Raw genomic sequence first — 17,722 nt, forward strand, 5'->3', positions numbered from 1 at the left:
AACTGCAATCTTTGAATGTTTATATCAGTTTTATATTAGCCCCTTTTACACAGTGATAGTGGTAAATATCCGGAAAATTTCTGGAACAACTTTACCGGTAAATTTAAAAAAACGCTGTTTACACAGGCAAGGATGCTTTGTAATTTTTCCGGAAAAGACCGTTCACACATCCATTCCAAAATACCTGTAAATTCTGACATCATTACCCAGAAATGAGCTCTAAACGGCTGCGCTTGTATTTGTAAACATTTGAGTACATTACAAACTCTGTGGATGGATCAGTATTGTGAACAACTTAGATGAAAACATATAGAGGAACACTTTCACATGTGGAGATGTACATTGTATGTGTGTGGGCTGGCGCTCGCGACTGCTTCTAGCAACTGAAGGAAGTAGAGCCTAAAGGTAAACAAACAATAGCTTGTCATAAGCATTTATCGATAATTGTTTATACAGTTGGCATTAAAAAGGAACATAGAAACATTATCAGACTAACATCTAGCTGCTAAATGTGCCTGGAAAAATATTCAAAGGCTTTTTTGTGTCTGTGTCTGAACGTTCTGATTTTCTGGAGTACATGTTTCACGTCAGCGTGTCAGCGTGAACATGCTCTTTCCGGCAATCTTCCTTCTGGGTTCACACAGAGCAGCATTCTGGTAAATTACCGGTAATGTTACAACTTCTCTTTCTGGAAAATTGCCAGAACAAATTTACCGGTATTTTTCGAAAAGGGCCTTTCACACATACAGACCTTTCCGAAAATAATTTTCTGGAAAGGTCTGTATGTGTGAAAGAGGCAATTGTCTAAATGTGAATTTTGTCACTGTTTTGGAACACATTAGCCTATAGATATCCTTAAAACTGACAGACTGAAACTTACATCAATATTTTTTTATTTTAATTAAACAACCTTTAAAACAAACTCTGGTGTGGCTGAGCAGTTCATTAGAATAAGTATCTATGATAATTTAGTTTGAACCAAAAGAACCAAGCCAGGCTCATTCTGAAAACGTACAGCTATATACATTTCTGGAGAGCACTAAATATGTACCAGGAGTACATATTTACCAGAGTTGCAGTTTTTGTTTTCACAAATCCACCAGAGGCTGCTGTGTACACTATTTCAGATCTCATATTTCTCTCCTGAGGGTCATTCGCACCTGTTCTAGCGGTAATCAACTAGAGGCTACTGTTGAGTGATTGACTGACCCACCCTCCTCCTTCTCTAAACCCAAACAATAGTGTTTCATAAGCACCGACTGACCAGTGCCCACCCACTTCCCTAAACCCAACTGACAGTTTTAAAAAAGCAATCCAGAAAAAGAAAAGCCCTGACCTGATTTTAACCACGTTTTCAGATTTTACGACATTTCACCCTGCTATTTACTTATTTTATTTTTTGACTTCTGTTTTTGTCCTACCAATTTACTGGAACATGTCGTTGTGGTCAATTCCTCTGTGCGTCTCAAGTCTGCCATTGTACATGTCGAGCTACCGGACAAACTAGTAACCGCAGTAAAGCCGTCGATACGGATGTAATCGGTCAGCTGGTAAGCGAGAAAAGGAAAGGTGTCATGACGTCCCATAGCATAGATTTTAAAGACGAAATGCAGCCCTCTGGTACATCTGGTTACATAATTTGCAATCTCCAGTAACGTATATAGGGCTACATTTTCAGAATGAGCCTATGCTGTAACCAACAGCTGACAAAATTTGTTACTGGTTCCATTTTCAAGACTGAACCTAAAGACCTATATAAGATATAAGACAAACAGACAAAAATACTTCTATAGCACGTTTATATATATATATTTGAAGAACCAAAAGGGACACAAACAAACAAAATAATGTCTTAATTAAAGTCTAAAAGAATGGAGTATTGCAACATGACCGTTTGGATGAGGTTTGTCCCTGAGTTATTTGTTTTTATTTTGGTAAAATAGTTTTGCAGCTTGACAGCTTTGTGTTTGGCATCAAGTAGTCCAAGTTGGTTTTTGAGGTCAGTTTTGATCTTTTTTACCCAGGGTTTTCTTCACTTTTTTAGTTAGATGTTTTATTGTGAAGACGCTGGGTGTCAAATTAGTTGGTAAAGTTGGCACTGTTTGTTCATTCTGCATATGAATCTGCACCACTTTAGCCTGGACTTTTTAATGGTGGAGTACAGTAGTTCATATTACTAGAATTATTCTTCTGTGAGCGGAGCTTGCATGCGTAAATGTTTCAACCACAGAGCTAGGATTCGTCTCTAGATTTGGCTTGAGTTGTTTTTTCAATAAAGTCATGAGATATTTTAGCTTTTTTATCAACCACTTAAAAAGAGACCATAAATTAAATAAAAATATTGAATTAGTTGAAGCCTTTCATTTTATTATGTTAATTAGAATTATTATTATTATGAACAATTGGGGAATATGAAGGCAGAGTGTGTATGCTTGCTCCTCACCCTCAGGTCTCTCGTCAAAGTCTTCATCTTCCTCCTCCGAGCCAACAGAGTACTCTGATTGGTTATCTGAAATGTCAGCATGCCACTCTGTGAACAGAACAGACAAAAGAGCTCTGTCAGTAATGAACTCTCGTTGCAAACCACAGCCCAGTGGTCAGATCATTTCCCTGCACCAGAATCCTCAAAATGAAGCCCGACCTAAACCATATACATCAATTTGGTGACTCTCTCCAACAGTGGAAAGCAAGACAGATGTGATCCTTTCAGATTTGGCTCTTTTGATGCGAAATGTTCTGTATCTCTACTTATCTAACCATCAACACACATTCTGTCCAAATCCTGCTGTCAAACACAATGATTTAGCCATACAGGAAAACACAGGGCTGCTTAAACTAAAATGAAAACCCACAAAAGTCAATTAGTGGAGCATATATTTAAAAAAATCCCATTTGACAGTTCTCTATGTAATTTATTTAGCATAATAATGAGGACTGGGCCGATAAACAATATATACAGTGCATCCGGAAAATATTCATAGCGCTCCACTTTTTCCACATTTTTTTTATGTTACAGCCTTATTCCAAAATGGATTAAATTCATTTATTTCCTCAAAATTCTACACACGACACCCCATAATGACAATGTGAAAAATGACAAAAATTGTGGCAAATTTATAAAATAAACCCCCCTGAAAAATCACATGTGGATAAGTATTCACAGCCTTTGCTCAATACTTTGTTGATGCACTTCTGGTAGCAATTACAGCATCAAGTCTTTTTGAATATGATGCCACAAGCTTGGCACACCTGTCTTTGGGAGTTTTTGCCCATTCCACTTTGCAGTACCTCTCAAGCTTTATCAGGTTGGATGAGGAGAGAGAGAGTACAGCCATTTTCAGATCTCTCCAGGGATGTTTGCACATCCTAGACCTAAATGATACATTCTCTGTACATTGCTGCTTTCATCTTTCCCTCTATCCTGACTCTTCCAGTTCCTGCTGCTGAAAAACATCCCCACAAAATGATGCTGCCACCACCATGCTTCACTGTAGGGGTGGTGTTAGCCTGGTGATGAGTGGTGCCTGGTTTTCTCCAAACGTAACGCCTGGCATTCACTCCAAAGAGTTCAATTTTAGTCTCATCAGACCAGAGAATTTTGTTTCTTATGGTCTGAGAGTCCTTTAGATGACTTTTGGCAAATTCCAGGCGGGGAGTGGCTTCCGTCTGGCCAATCTACCATACAGGCCTGATTGGTGGCTTGTTGCACAGATGGTTGCCCTTTTATAAGGTTCTCCTTTCTCCACAGAAGAAAGCTCAGACAGAGTGACCATCAGAAACGTTTCTTCATGCTTGGTTTGTATATGACATGCCAGGTGCTTTGACTGAAACAGATGTATGCCTTTTCAAATCATGTCCAATCAACTGAATTTACCACAGATAAACTCCAATTAAGCTGCTGAAACATCTGAAAAACCTTTTTTCACATTGTCATTATGGGGTGTCGTGTGTAGAATTTTGAGGAAATAAATTAATTTAATCCATTTTAGAATAAGGCTGTAACATTAAAAAATGTGGAAAAAGTGAAGCACTTTATCCGCATGCACACTAAGGCTTTTTTGTATTGGCCCAGCAATAAAAAAATGACTTGCCCCATCAAAAAAAAAAAAAATAAATAAATAATAATATATATATATATATATATATATATATATATATATATATATATATATATATATATATATATATATATATTACTTAAAATATAGATTTTTTTATTATTTACTATTACTTATTATTTCAAAAGGTCGGCTTGTTTCGACAAAAATATTTTTTTTCAACATCACATAAATTAAAACTTTAATAAACTAAATGTATGCACAACAGACTGTTATAATATTAGTTATAAATAGAGTTTTGCTAAAAGTTTAATTGAGATGTATTGTCAGTGATTGGATGTGTGTTGGGTTGACTGAGTAGCTTTGCATAAACAAAGGAAAATTAAGACCCATTTAAAATGATTTAAGATCTACGGCTTAAGATTCAGTTTTTGGAATTTAAGACATTTTAAGACTTTTTAAGACCCCGCAGACACCCTGCTATAGATTTTGGGTCGGGAAGTTCTTAGAAGTTAGCATATTCTACATTATTATTTTTGATGTGTTATTTTAATGAAGTTTATGCAGTGTGTTGTTAATTGCAGTAAACACACCCTGCAAGTTCTGAGATTAAGCCTCAGCTTGGTACTAAAAAGTAATGCAAAAGTAAAGTAACCCATTACTTACCATAAAAAGTAACTAAGTAACGTAACTAGTTACTTATTTGGGAAGTAACTTAATATTGTAATGCACTACTTTGAAAAGAAACTTTCCCCAACACTGGTAGAGGGTGTGCCACAACATTACGACCATGCGAGTCAGCCTGCTTGGATACACAGGGAAAAGTATACAGTATGTACTTAGTTTATCTTAGTTATCACTGTAATTATGTAGCCGTAAGCACAGTCGCAAAACCATAAATTCCATATTGCTTCGTTCTAGCAAAAGCCTCCTTTTTCATTTCTGTTATTTGTCTTCTCTCCCGACCATTTTGTTTTGCTCTTTCTGACACATAAATGAAAAGTTGCCACACTTCGGCATCCCCTGGGTGTTGTGGATGTAGCCGTTTTTGAGTCAGCTGCATGCGGCTGGGCTAACCTGACCAAAAGAGCAGCGTGTGGGATATAGTCTTTCTCTCCCACTCAATCAAAAAGTAAAGTAGTAAACCACATGCCGAGACTGAAACTGCTACAAGATGTAATTTCAGAGATTTAAACGAGATAATATGCTGCATTTCTATGACACGGCTCTATTGTAATAAAAGGCAGGAGGATTGGAGTAATTAAAAACACGCTGGGGTCCAAATGTCTGAGACCACACTGAAAATCTGCGATCCGCAGTATCTGACAAACATGACAAATATTTCAGATTCGGACTCTTTCCAGGTCACAAATCAAATGATTGAATTTGAGGGAGATCATGTGACTGCTTTTGTACCGACAGTCAAATGTTTTTCCATTAAAGCACAAAGGATCCGGGCTGGAGAATGTAATCATCCAGGTTTTACACAGTTCATGGAGTATGAGCATGGCTGTGATCAAAGAACAGTATGCAAAATACCAAACACCACATATTCTTTTCAGAAAATAAGTTGCACCTGACAAACATGCATTGTTAAAAAGAAAACAAAACAGATAAGTCACACTTTAGGGCTAGGTGATGCCCTGGGTTTTATAGACTAATTGAAACCTTATGTTTTATTATTTTATTATGCTTGTGTTTTTGAACTAGACTAAATAAGATTTTTTTGGTCACACTTTACAATAAAGTTTCATTAGTTAATGTATTTACAAACATGAAATAGTTATGAACAATACTTCTACCGCATTTATGAATCATAGTTCAACGTTTACTTTATTCATTCATTTTCTTTTCGGCTTAGTCCCTACATTAATCAGGGATTGCCACAGTGGAATGAACCGCCATCTCATCCAGCATATGTTTTATGCAGCCCTTCCAGCTGCAACCCATCACTAGGAAACACCCATACACTCTCATTCACACACATACACTATGGACAATTCACCTATAGCGCATGTCTTTGGACTTGTGGGGGAAACCGGAGCTCACACGCTCACACGAGAACATGCAAACTCCACATAGAAATTCCAACTGACCTAGCCGAGGCTTGAACCAGCAACCTTCTTGCTGTGAGGCAACAGCGCAACCTACTTCGCCATCGCGCCGCCCACTAAAGCATTATTAACATCCAAATTCATGCTTTTTAACGTTAGTTAATGCACCCTTAGTTAACATGAACTAGCAATGAACAACTAACGTTAACTAACACGAACAAATAACTTAATAAATGCAGTGTTCATTGTTTGTTCATGTTAGTAAATGCATTAACTAATACAAGCTTATTGTAAAGTGTAACCATTTTGTTTATAGAGCACATTTAAATTCAACTTACGCTGACGAAATGCTTTACAAATCAATCCTAAATATAAAATAAATATTGAATATATAATCTATAATAAAGATTAAAAGAAAAAAAACACTTGAGATATATCAATCTGGGTGTAATTAATCTATATAATATATGAGTTTCGCTTTTGGAATTGAATTAGTGAAATAAATCAAGTTTTTGATGACATTCCCTGTCATTCCCTGTCCAGTTTATTGATATGCACCTGTTTGTTTGTGATCATGAAGTGATTTATGAAGATTTATGAAGAATTTATGTGATTCATGAAGAGCCATAATGTAGTGTTTTAGGTGGTTTCGTCATGCAGAATGTCTTTTGCATTTAATAAAAAGTTTTATGTTTGCATGATGGTGTTTTATTACTTTTTTTTTTTATAAAACTTTTACCTTTAAGAAAAGACCACTACTGGTGTTATCAGTGTTTTGGGAAAGTTACTTTTGAAAGTAATGCATTACAATATCGAGTTACTTCCCAAAAAAGTAACTAGTTGCGTTACTTAGTTTCTTTTTATATTAAGTAATGCATTACGTTACTTTTGGGTTACTTTTGCATGACTTTTTATTATCTGGCTGAGGCTTGATCTCTTTCAGAACTTTTTATTTTTATTTTGTACTCTATTTTTTAATAGAGGAGCTAACTGCAATTAACAACGCACTGCATAATGTACAGCTACATTTACCTTTAAGAAAACACATACATTACACATTTTTTCATTGACTGTGTGACTCATTGATTCACTACTTTAAATTAAATTCAGCAAATTTTTTTAAAAGCTAATTATTTAAACTAAAAAGTAATTCGCATAAAATTTTCAAAAAAGCAACTCAAATATTATTACTTATATTATTAAATATATTATATTTTAAAAGTAATGTGTTACTTTACTCATTATTTAGAAAGGTAACATCATTACGGAACTTCACATTACTTGTAATGCATTACCCACAACACTGCGTGTTACACTGTAAAAAAAATGCTGGGTTCCACACAATCAATCTGTGTTGGGAAAAAGGAAGGAATTAAGTTAACTTATTAATTTTCTCAAATTTAAGTTGATTGAACATAAAACAATTAATTTGTCCCCCGAAAAAAACCTTTTTAATAAAACATTTACCTTTGATAAAAGACCTCTACTGATGTTATCAGTGTTTTGAAAAAGTTACTTTTGTAAGTAATGCATTACAATATTAAGTTATTTCCCCAAAAAAGTAACTAGTAGCGTTACTTAGTTACTTTTTATATTAAGTGATGTTACGTTACTTTTGAGTTACTTTTTTTATCTAGCTGAGGCTTGATCTCTTTCAGAACTTGTTCTTTTAATTTTTTACTTTAATATAGGAATAAATTATTTTTTATATTATTTTTATTATTAAAAATGTATTATTTTTTACTGTAATATAGGAGCTAACTGCAATTAACAACGCACTGTATAATGTACAACTACATTTATCTTTAAAAAAACACATAAATAAACAATAAAATATACACCCCATTCCTAAACAATAATATTTTAGGGTGTTGTCTGAGAACTTCACACATTCTCTCATTGACTGTGTGATTAATTGATTTACTACCTTAATTTGAATTCAACAATTTATTTTTAAAAGCTAATTATTTAAACTTAAAATTAACTCGCATTACATTTTCAGAAAAGCAACTCAAATATTATCACTTATATTTTAAAAGTAATGTGTTACTTTACTCATTACTAGACCCACACGGCATTTGAGCACACAGAATTCCGCAGATTTTTAGCCCATCATTAATTCTGTTTATTTACTTAAGTAAATGTTTGTAAATCTATATTTATTCAGTTTTTAAATTAATTATAGTAATAATACTAACTATTATAAAAATGTTCATCTGATTTATGTACAATGCAGTTTGTAAAGTCATTTTTTTTGTCATTTAGTAGATATATTAAATGAGAGACTTGCTTTATCAAATAATGTGAATCTAATTGGATTTGCATTTTTAACATTTAAAACAAGTTTAAAAGACATTATTTTTTTATTTCACATATAAAGGTTTTAGGTATGATACTCCCAAAATAATTCCACAGAAATCCACAGATTTTTACCAAAATTCTCAGCAGAAATAGCAAAAAACGTCCGCAGATTTCGTTTTTCCCCTAAAGGTAATATTATTATGTAACTTGCGTTACTTGTAATGCATTACCCACAACGTTACACTGTAACAAACAATTCTGGGTTCCACACAATCAATCTGTGTTGGGAAACAGAAAGGAATTAAGTTAACTTATTAGTTTTCTCAAATTTAAGTTGATTGAACAAAAAACAATTATGTTGTCCCCCGAAAAACTGAAGAATTGTGTTGTTTCGGCTCATTTTAAATAAGTAGTTTCAATAAACAGCAAATGTAATTTTTTCAGTGTACACTGTAAAAAAATGTTGGGTTCCACATTTTGTCCTAACACAAAACGATAAAGTTAACCCAATTGTTTTTAAAAATGTAAGCGGATTGAACATAATTTAATTCAATTCAATTCAGCTTTATTTGTACAGTGCTTTTACAATGTAGATTGTGTCAAACCAGCGTCACATAAATGGTCATAGTAACTGAATCATGGTAGTTCAGTTTTTAGTGTTTAAGTTCAGTTCAGTTTAGCTCAGTTCAGTGTGGTTAAAAACAAATAAGTTGTCCCAAAAAATCCCTAAGGATTGTGTTGTGTCAGCTCATTTTAAATAAGTACTTTGAACAAGTAGCAAAAGTGACTTCTGAGTGCACGCTGCGGTGTGTCTCATGATTTTATCAACCCAAAACCGTGTTTTTAGGTCTAGGAGTATGTTTAATGTTACAGCTCTGAGTGGTAAAATCAGGTGTGGTGTGACACAGTGAGGCCATTTTATGTTCGTCTGTACCTTGGTCCTCTTGAGCTGCATCATTGTAGTTGACCTGTTTGCGAACTCTCTTTCCTTTGCCGAGATTGCGGGCCAGATCCTCCTGCTGCTGCTCGTAGTGATGCCTCAGGAGTTTCTCCCAATAATCAGGATCCACATTCTCTTCCTGCTTAATGATTTCTCTCTCAATTTCCTCTATCTAGACACACAAACACAAATGAGGCCTCTTTAATATCTACCATTTATTTTCCACCGATATCAATAAAATTAAATGAGGAAATTGGACCACAAGACTTCTGCTTTTCAGATGTCTCCATTCAATGCTGCAAATTAAACATAAGTGGAAAGCTAGAAAATCGCATCCAGCATAGGTGAAAAAAACTGTCCTTTCCATCCCATTTGTTTCACAGAACAATCACGCCACTTCTCAGGGAAACTGGCAAAAGTATCAATACAAAAATTTAAGCTGCTTCAACTGAGGACACCTATTTTGCTACAAAATAAATGACTTGCGCCTCAGAGCACAAAGGCCAAACACAATAACAAACAGTCATGTTATCTTGCATTCGGAAGTGGATGATGTTTGGGAAAGCAATTGTGTGAGACAGTTCTGGGACATAATTATGGTGATACACTTTGACTGTTTTGTTTCAGAGCGAATAAAACAGCATTTGAAACTGGTTAGTCCAGTAATCAAATCATAACGCCCGATCTTTTAAATGGTAGTGTATATTTATTTTATGCTTATCTATTTTTGTATCTATCTTTAAGAAAAATCTGATGAAAAAGATGACATTTGTCAAAAAATATATTTATTTTTTATTTTAGATGCACACTGGGATGGTTTTCGCTGGCACCACCAACATCGGAGGCACCAAGGATAAACGGCAGGAGTAAAAACGTAATTTCTTTAAAAGTACCTCAGGGTTGTTTTTTTATTTGATGCGCCATGTTAAAAAAACCTTTGTTCATGTGGTCTGAGCTATTGAAGTTATGCTAAAACATGACTTGGTGGCACTCAAGCACAAAACGGTCTAGCCAAATAGGATTCGATAGTGAGTTCATTTCATTTCGTATCTTTCATGCTTGTAACCGTTTCCCGCAAACCTTTGATCAGGTGTTTGTGTGTACTGTGCTTTAGCAGAGGAGGTTAAAAACAAGTGGAAAAGCGTAATACACATGGAAAAAATTGTACAAAGAAAAAAGTTTCACAGCGCCACCTTGTGTACCAGGGTATTTCTGTTTTTCATTAAGTGCCATCTCATATTAGGGGGAGAGTTTGCACGTTGTAAGGCAGCACGGTGGTGCAGTGGGTAGTGCTGTCGCCTCACAGCAAGAGGGTTGTGGTTCGAGCCTCAGCTGGGTCAGTTGGCGTTTCTGTTGGTGTTTTCTTTGCATGTTCTATCTGCGTTCGCGTGGGTTTCCTCCAGGTGCTCTGGTTTCCCCCACAAGTCCAAAGATATGAGGTACAGGTGAATTAGGTAGGCTAAATTATTCGTATGAGTGTGAATGAATGTGTATTGATGTTTCCCATAGATGGGTTGCAGATGGAATGGCATCCACTGTGTGAAATATGTACTGGATAAGTTGGCGGTTCATTCTGCTGTGGCGACCCCAGATCAATAAAGGGACTAAGCCGACAAGAAAATAAATGAATGAGTTTGCACGTTTACTCGGCTCAACCCCAGTGAACATGTGTGAACAGGTGTGAATTAGGGTTGCACGGTTTACCCGTAATGTGGTAGTATTGCAATACTACGGCTCTAAAATACTGGCGGTGCCACTGTAGTTTGTAAACGGTAATGTTGTTATTAACTGTCTATCTACAATAGATAGTTTTGGATGTGGAAAAGTCACTAAAACGCTTACAAGTTTGTGTTCAATGAATGAATGAAGCTTGACAATTCTGTAGTTACAGAAGACTGATGGAAAATGAAACGATGCTATTTTCTAGGCCGATATAGCTAGGAACTACACTCTCATTCTGGCGTAATAATCAGTGAACTTTGCTGTGTATCACGATTGCAGCAGGCAATATTGGCTGAATCGATTAAAAAAATGGTTGAATTTTGTTTTAAGTTTGATTCCCGGCTCGAGGTGCTTTTCCAATTCTTTCCCTCCCTCTATGCTCCCCATACTTTCCTGTCTATAATCTTCACTGTCATTTCCTAGGCCCATTTAAGTTGGAAAATACCCTAAAAATATAATTATAACTCAAGGAGAGTTGTAAAATAAGCCTATTTAAAAAAAACATGGAGTGTTATATTAAATCAAAGCCTGCTTTATAGCTCATTTTAATACTTAAAAGCATCTCCCACCTTGTCATCCTCTTTGACAGTGTACTGGGCCACCTTGAAGGAGCTCAGATACTCGTTCATGTTCTGCATGTCAGAGTCGTCGGTGGCATCCTGACTGCGGTCCAGCAGACGCTCGATGGCTGCATTATCGTAGTGTATTACACTCATATCATCATCTTTATTGTCCCCTGCTGAAAACAAAAAAGAAACACACTGGTGAACCTTCAGTATAGCAAACTCAGTCCATTCAATCTTGAACTTGAACATTGATTAATTTATCATCAATCCCACCCTCAATCTCATCTTTGAAAAGCTCCTCTGTGCCAAACTTGAGGATGTCGTCCAGCTCTTGTTTGGACATGGATCCTGCTTTTGAGCCCAATCCGGGCCGCACCACCAGGTGTGTGAGCATCATCTTTCTTTTGGCCACCTGCGTGATTCGCTCCTCAACTGAAGCTCGAGTCACAAAGCGGTATATCATCACCTTATTGGCCTGACCGATGCGGTGAGCTCGACTGAAGGCCTGAGAGAAAGAGATCAAATTCAAAATCATGTAAACTTTCAAGAGTTCCCTTCATATACTCTACTGCAGGGGTGCTCAATCCTGTTCCTGGAGATCTACCTTCCTCTTGATTTCAGTTACTACCCATATCAAACACACCTAAACCAATTAATTAGGACCTGAACACCACTTGATAATTACAGGCAGGTGTGTTTGATATGGGTAGCAACTGAAATCTGCAGGAAGGTAGATCTCCAGGAACAGGAATGAGCACCCCTGCTCTACTGTGTTTTATAAGTCTGTTTTCAAAGTGTCCACTAGGTGGCAAACACAACAAAGAAAACAAAAGAAACAAAACAGTGTTCTTTTTGTTGGTAGTTATGAACAAAATAACTACACATTTTTTTGTCTGTTGCAATACTCATGGTGTCAGACAATCTGATTTTCACTGCTAAATTCACTTGATACTGCTTTATCTTAACCCATTTAATCCCAATTTTTGTATTGTAATTTGAAAATATACATTTAGTTCCTTAGACCTCCTCAACACAAAAAGCCTACTGTGATATTCTTTTGGTTAAATTAGGTTTTTATATACCTTTATAGTAGGGCTAAACAATATATCATTTGAGCATCGATATCGCAATGTGCTATAGTCACATTGCAGATTTAAGATAATTTATTAAAGATGAAAAGATAAAGATTTTATAAAATATATATTTTGTGTGTGGGTGTGGGTGTGTGTGTGTGTGTGTCTGTGTGTGTGTGTGTGTGTGTGTGTGTGTGTGTGTGTGTATATATATATATATATATATATATATATATATATATATATATATATATATATATATATATATGTTATATGTTTTTTTAATACAAAGATGACCATGCTATTTTACATTTGATTGTTCTATTTTTTGGAGTTGAATACTGTTGAACTCTTCAGAAAATATAAAACAATGTTTTTATTTAGCTTGTTACTAATTATAATTTATGCAGATTCACTGCATAGAAAAAGACTTGATATTCTCAGTTTATCTAAATGAATGAAATCTTTCCAAATAGAGCTATCAAATCCTCTGGCGAAATTTTATTCAAATTATAACTGGTCACTTTATTAGGTACACCTGTCCAACTGTTTGTTAATGCAAATTTCTAATCAGCCAATCACATAGCAGCAACTCAATTGGGTAAAAAGGTGAGTTAGGTGACTTTAAACGTGGCATAGTTGTTGGTGCCAGACGGGCTGGTCTGAGTATTTCAGAAATAGCTGATCTACTGGGATTTTCACACAAAACCATCTCTAGGGTTTACAGAGAATGTTTCGAAAAAGAGAAAATATCCTGTAAGTGGCAGTTCTGTGGGCGCAAATGCCTTGTTGATGCCAGAGGTCATAGGAGAATGACCAGACTGGTCCGAGCTGATAAAAAGGCAACAATAATTCAAATAACCACTCGTTACAATTGAGGCATGCAGAAGAGCATCTCTGAACACACAACACGTCCAACCTTGAGGCGGATGGGCTACAACAACAGAAGACCACACCGAGTGCCACTACTGTCAGCTAAGAACAAGAAACTGAGGCTACAATTCGCACAGGCTCACTAAAAATTTAACAATAGAAGATTGGAAAAACGTTGCCTCCAAAATCATGCAGCCTTACTATATAGGTATATTTTATATACAGGTATAGGAAAAGCATAATCAGAATTTCATTGGTGTATGTGTGTGAACTTGTATGAGTTAAATGCAGAATAGACATTTCAATCACATCATGTCACTTCCACTTTCAACTGATTTTAATTATTCATTCATTCATTCATTTTCTTGTTGGCTTAGTCCCTTTATTAATCCGTGGAATGAACCGCCAACTTATCCAGCAAGTTTTTTAAGTAGCGGATGCCACAACCCATCTCTGGGAAACATCCACACACACATTCACACACACACACTTATACACTACGGACAATTTAGCCTACCCGATTCACCTGTACTGCATGTCTTTGGACTGTGGGGAAAACCGGAGCACCCGGAGGAAACCCATGCGAACGCAGGGAGAGCATGCAAACTCCACAAAGAAAACGCCAAATGAGCCGAGGCTCGAACTAGCGACCCAGCGACCTTCTTGCTGTGAGACAACAGCACCACTTCTTTGCCCTGATTTCAATTATTAACCATATTAATACTACCAGTTACAATTGTGACTTAACAAATTTCCACCTCTTAGTTATCTTGATGTACAAGCAGGAAGTATGTAAACCGATCTGGTCATGTGACATTGAATGCCTTGTCTCCACTGAGTTGTACAGTATGGTATGATATAGGTCACCTTTATCGGGCTTATGTCTCCACAGCCAAAGAAAAAAAACAAATATGAACACACATACAGAGACTTACAGTCCTTAAAATGTTTCCAATTAAAAATAATAAAAACCCTAAAACTTACATTTAGGCCCTATTTGGGTTCAAAAACGATATGAAACACACATGCAGTCAGTACAAACCTCGCATCTTTATTCTTAACCAGCACAATGTAACGTTAACATCTTGTTAAAAATAAGTAATTTCGTCATTTTGTGCTCATAATAGTCCAAAAGGCCAGGATAATAATTAAACATTAAGCAGTTTGTTAAACTTTTAGATTGCTAAAAAGAATCATTTGCTCCTTTTTTCAGGCTTCTCGTTTGTTTTTTGATCAGATGTCAGAAGCACTTCAATAATCACGTTATTATCATCGGCTCAAGAAGTTCATTATTTCAAATATAGACGCGCAGCAAGCGATCACGAGCTCTCTGGAGAGACGCTCGTGCTTTAAGCGGCCTCTTAAATAACAACAGGACACATGGCAGACTCTGCTCTTCTTCTTAGTTTTGTCGCTGTTCATCAAAACGACGACAAGGTTTGTATCGGGTCAACCATGGCTCGCTATTATATGTATATATTATTACGGTGTAATGTCTTGGCTGTGTATTTACAAATGGCGCTTCATTTGTTTTTATTCTTCTGGCTTGTGCAGGTGCTAGTGACGTTTCTCTTTAAACCAATAGCATTTGGCTATGCATCTATCTCTGCCTTTTGGTAGCCTTTTGTTGTGCTAGGTACCCTTTGGAAAGGGTACACAAAGAATGGTATGGTACCGTTTGCTTTTTGGTACCGTTTGACAGTGGAAACAGTCATAAAAGCGTACCGAGCTATACTGTACCACTCAGTGTAAACAGGCCTAAAAAGTAGCATGGTACAGTTCGCTTTTTGGTAACTTTTGACAGTTGAAACAGGAATAAAAGCGTACCGACCCTTACCGTACCACTCAGTGGAAACAGACCATTAATCAAAACTATTATTTTCATTTAAAGGTTAAATTTCTTGGCTAAAGACAACAACAACAATACTTTTAGAGCTTTCAAGAGGAAATAAAGGCACGATCACAATAGTGATCATTGGGAGTAAATGGTCATCTTTAATAGTTTATGCGTGACAAAATAAACAGCACAAACAAATAATGGCTATTCAAATACTGTGTTTTGTCCTCTGGCACTCTTCATCAGAAAACCCAGCATTACCTGTATGTCATTATGAGGATTCCAGTCCGAGTCAAAGATGATGACTGTGTCCGCAGTGGCCAAGTTGATGCCCAGACCACCCGCTCGCGTAGAGAGGAGAAAACAAAACTGAACCGCACCAGGAGCTGGAAGACAGACAGAGAAATTCATCTAACAGTGATTAACTGTGTTGTTAATATGGTTTAGCATAGATTGTAAATATCATTGTGTAAATACGTCTGTGTGGCTATCAATGAGTAGGTTGAAGTTGTATGTGACTGATGAATAGACATGCAAGAATGCAGAATGTATCCCAAACTTGTCAAAATGAGAAAGAACTGGGTCTTAAAAGACGTGAGTTTGCTGTCGTTTTGGATTTTAAAAATTCCGCACAGTGATATGAAGTTACTCACAGTGCGATATAAGATTCGATTCCACATCTCGGCCACCCAAAAAGTCATCATAACAAATAACACAAATGATTAAAATGTCAATAAAGCACAATCATCGACCTCGACGCTGCAAAATATCCAAATAAATTCTCCCACCAGACATAATGCAAAAGCTACAATTATAGAACCAAATGTTTATGTGTCTTTCCATTCTTTGTAACAATCAAACTCAACAACGGATCCAGATTTTGTAAACCCAACCGTGTCTGTTCTCGGGTTATTTTGTCCTTGTAAATTGCAGGTTTTGCTTACCCGACAATAAAATAAATCAACTGCCATTTTAAGATAAGGCTTTCAGCATTTGGCACAAGCTTTTCTCAACATCTGAAAAACAACTGACTCAACAGCTCGCGGAGTGGATCGAGTCTTACAAACAAAAGAAAAAAACTCACAAAACACACATTCATCATCAACCATTTGGACTGGGAAGAGAGGAGAGGAAGAGTGAGGGGAGAAAAGATGACTTTGCAGTGACATTTGAATTGCTATTGAAACCAATCCTCTGGCTCAGACGTTAAACATCTTGCTTCAAATGAGACCATTTGCATACCATAAAGTATAAATGAACATCTATCGAGAGAGTGACTTTTAAAGGACAAACTTAAGGACTGTATGTTTTAATTTCTAGCATCCTTATTACTGTATTCACATAACTCATACTGTTACTCATACTCTGACACTTTACAGCCCAGTGAACACAAATCACATTATTCAGACAAGATTTTGGTGTTACTGCATCTTTCTAGAAGCGCTAGGAGCTGATTTAGTCAAAATGCTTTCATAATTTATTTCATGCAATATTTTGTGTGCTGAATTCAGGGCTTTTGAGTTCACAGTATTACTACATTTCATGCAGTCAAGCCACTCACAGACTCAGAGGAAAAGAGAATAAATGTTTATTATGCTAATAAATGTTAAATGCTTAAATGTTTTATTAAAAGCTTTCATTTTTACGTAGATCTTTTCAGCATATACAGTAAACAAAAGGTGTTAAAAATAGGTCACAGCTTGATGACATTTGAATTTACATGTTAGACAGACAAAGCCATATTAAAGTACAAATTATACTGTTATATTACTTACATTATATCTTATAAAAATATACAAAAACATATGAAACCATACAAATACAACATTTATGCTGTAGGACATCTTGAATTACTGAGTTAATTACATGTTACACACAATACTACAGTTTTGTCAATTAAAATAGCTCCTGATAAAGCATTTGCGTACTTCAGAACAAACATCTGTATTGTCCTTTTTGTTCTATGAATCATAATGAACCAATTGAATGAATTCAAAGATTCACTTATTAGACAGGGACTTGCTGACACCTACTGGTGGTTATTGTGCCACATTATTTTTCAATAGTGGGCCTAAAGAGATAGTTCAACCGTAAATGAATATTTTGTTCAAATATACTTGCAATTTTGGCAGCAGGGTGGCGCAGTGGGTAGCAAAATCGCCTCAAAGCAAGAGGGTCACTAGTTTGAGCCTTGGCTGGGTCAGTTGGCATTTCTGTGTGGAGTTTGCATGTTCCCGGGTTTCTTCCGGGTGCTCCAGTTTCCCCACAAGTCCAAAGACATGTGGTATAGGTGAATTG

At 36.1% G+C, this 17,722-nt stretch overlaps 1 protein-coding gene across 4 annotated transcripts in view; it reads right to left on the reverse strand.

The window, feature by feature from the left end:
* Nucleotides 1–17,722, reverse strand: part of chd3 (chromodomain helicase DNA binding protein 3) — a 100,180-nt gene that overhangs the window by 48,671 nt on the left and 33,787 nt on the right. For 2 of the 4 annotated variants that reach the window (XM_087260912.1, XM_087260910.1), the window contains exons 22-26: nucleotides 15,686–15,810; nucleotides 11,915–12,146; nucleotides 11,645–11,811; nucleotides 9,348–9,525; nucleotides 2,444–2,530 (exon numbers count right to left, since the gene is read on the reverse strand). In XM_087260912.1, coding sequence (XP_087117038.1) covers nucleotides 2,444–2,530; nucleotides 9,348–9,525; nucleotides 11,645–11,811; nucleotides 11,915–12,146; nucleotides 15,686–15,810 — 789 coding nt within the window. Of the gene's footprint in view, nucleotides 1–2,443; nucleotides 2,531–9,347; nucleotides 9,526–11,644; nucleotides 11,815–11,914; nucleotides 12,147–15,685; nucleotides 15,811–17,722 lie in introns of all 4 variants that reach the window. The other 2 variants (XM_087260911.1, XM_087260909.1) reach the window with 1 other exon arrangement.

Source organism: Danio rerio, chromosome 7 (genome assembly GCF_052040795.2).
Source record: "Danio rerio strain M-AB ecotype USA chromosome 7, GRCz13ab, whole genome shotgun sequence".
In the NCBI taxonomy this organism is placed as follows: domain Eukaryota; kingdom Metazoa; phylum Chordata; class Actinopteri; order Cypriniformes; family Danionidae; genus Danio; species Danio rerio.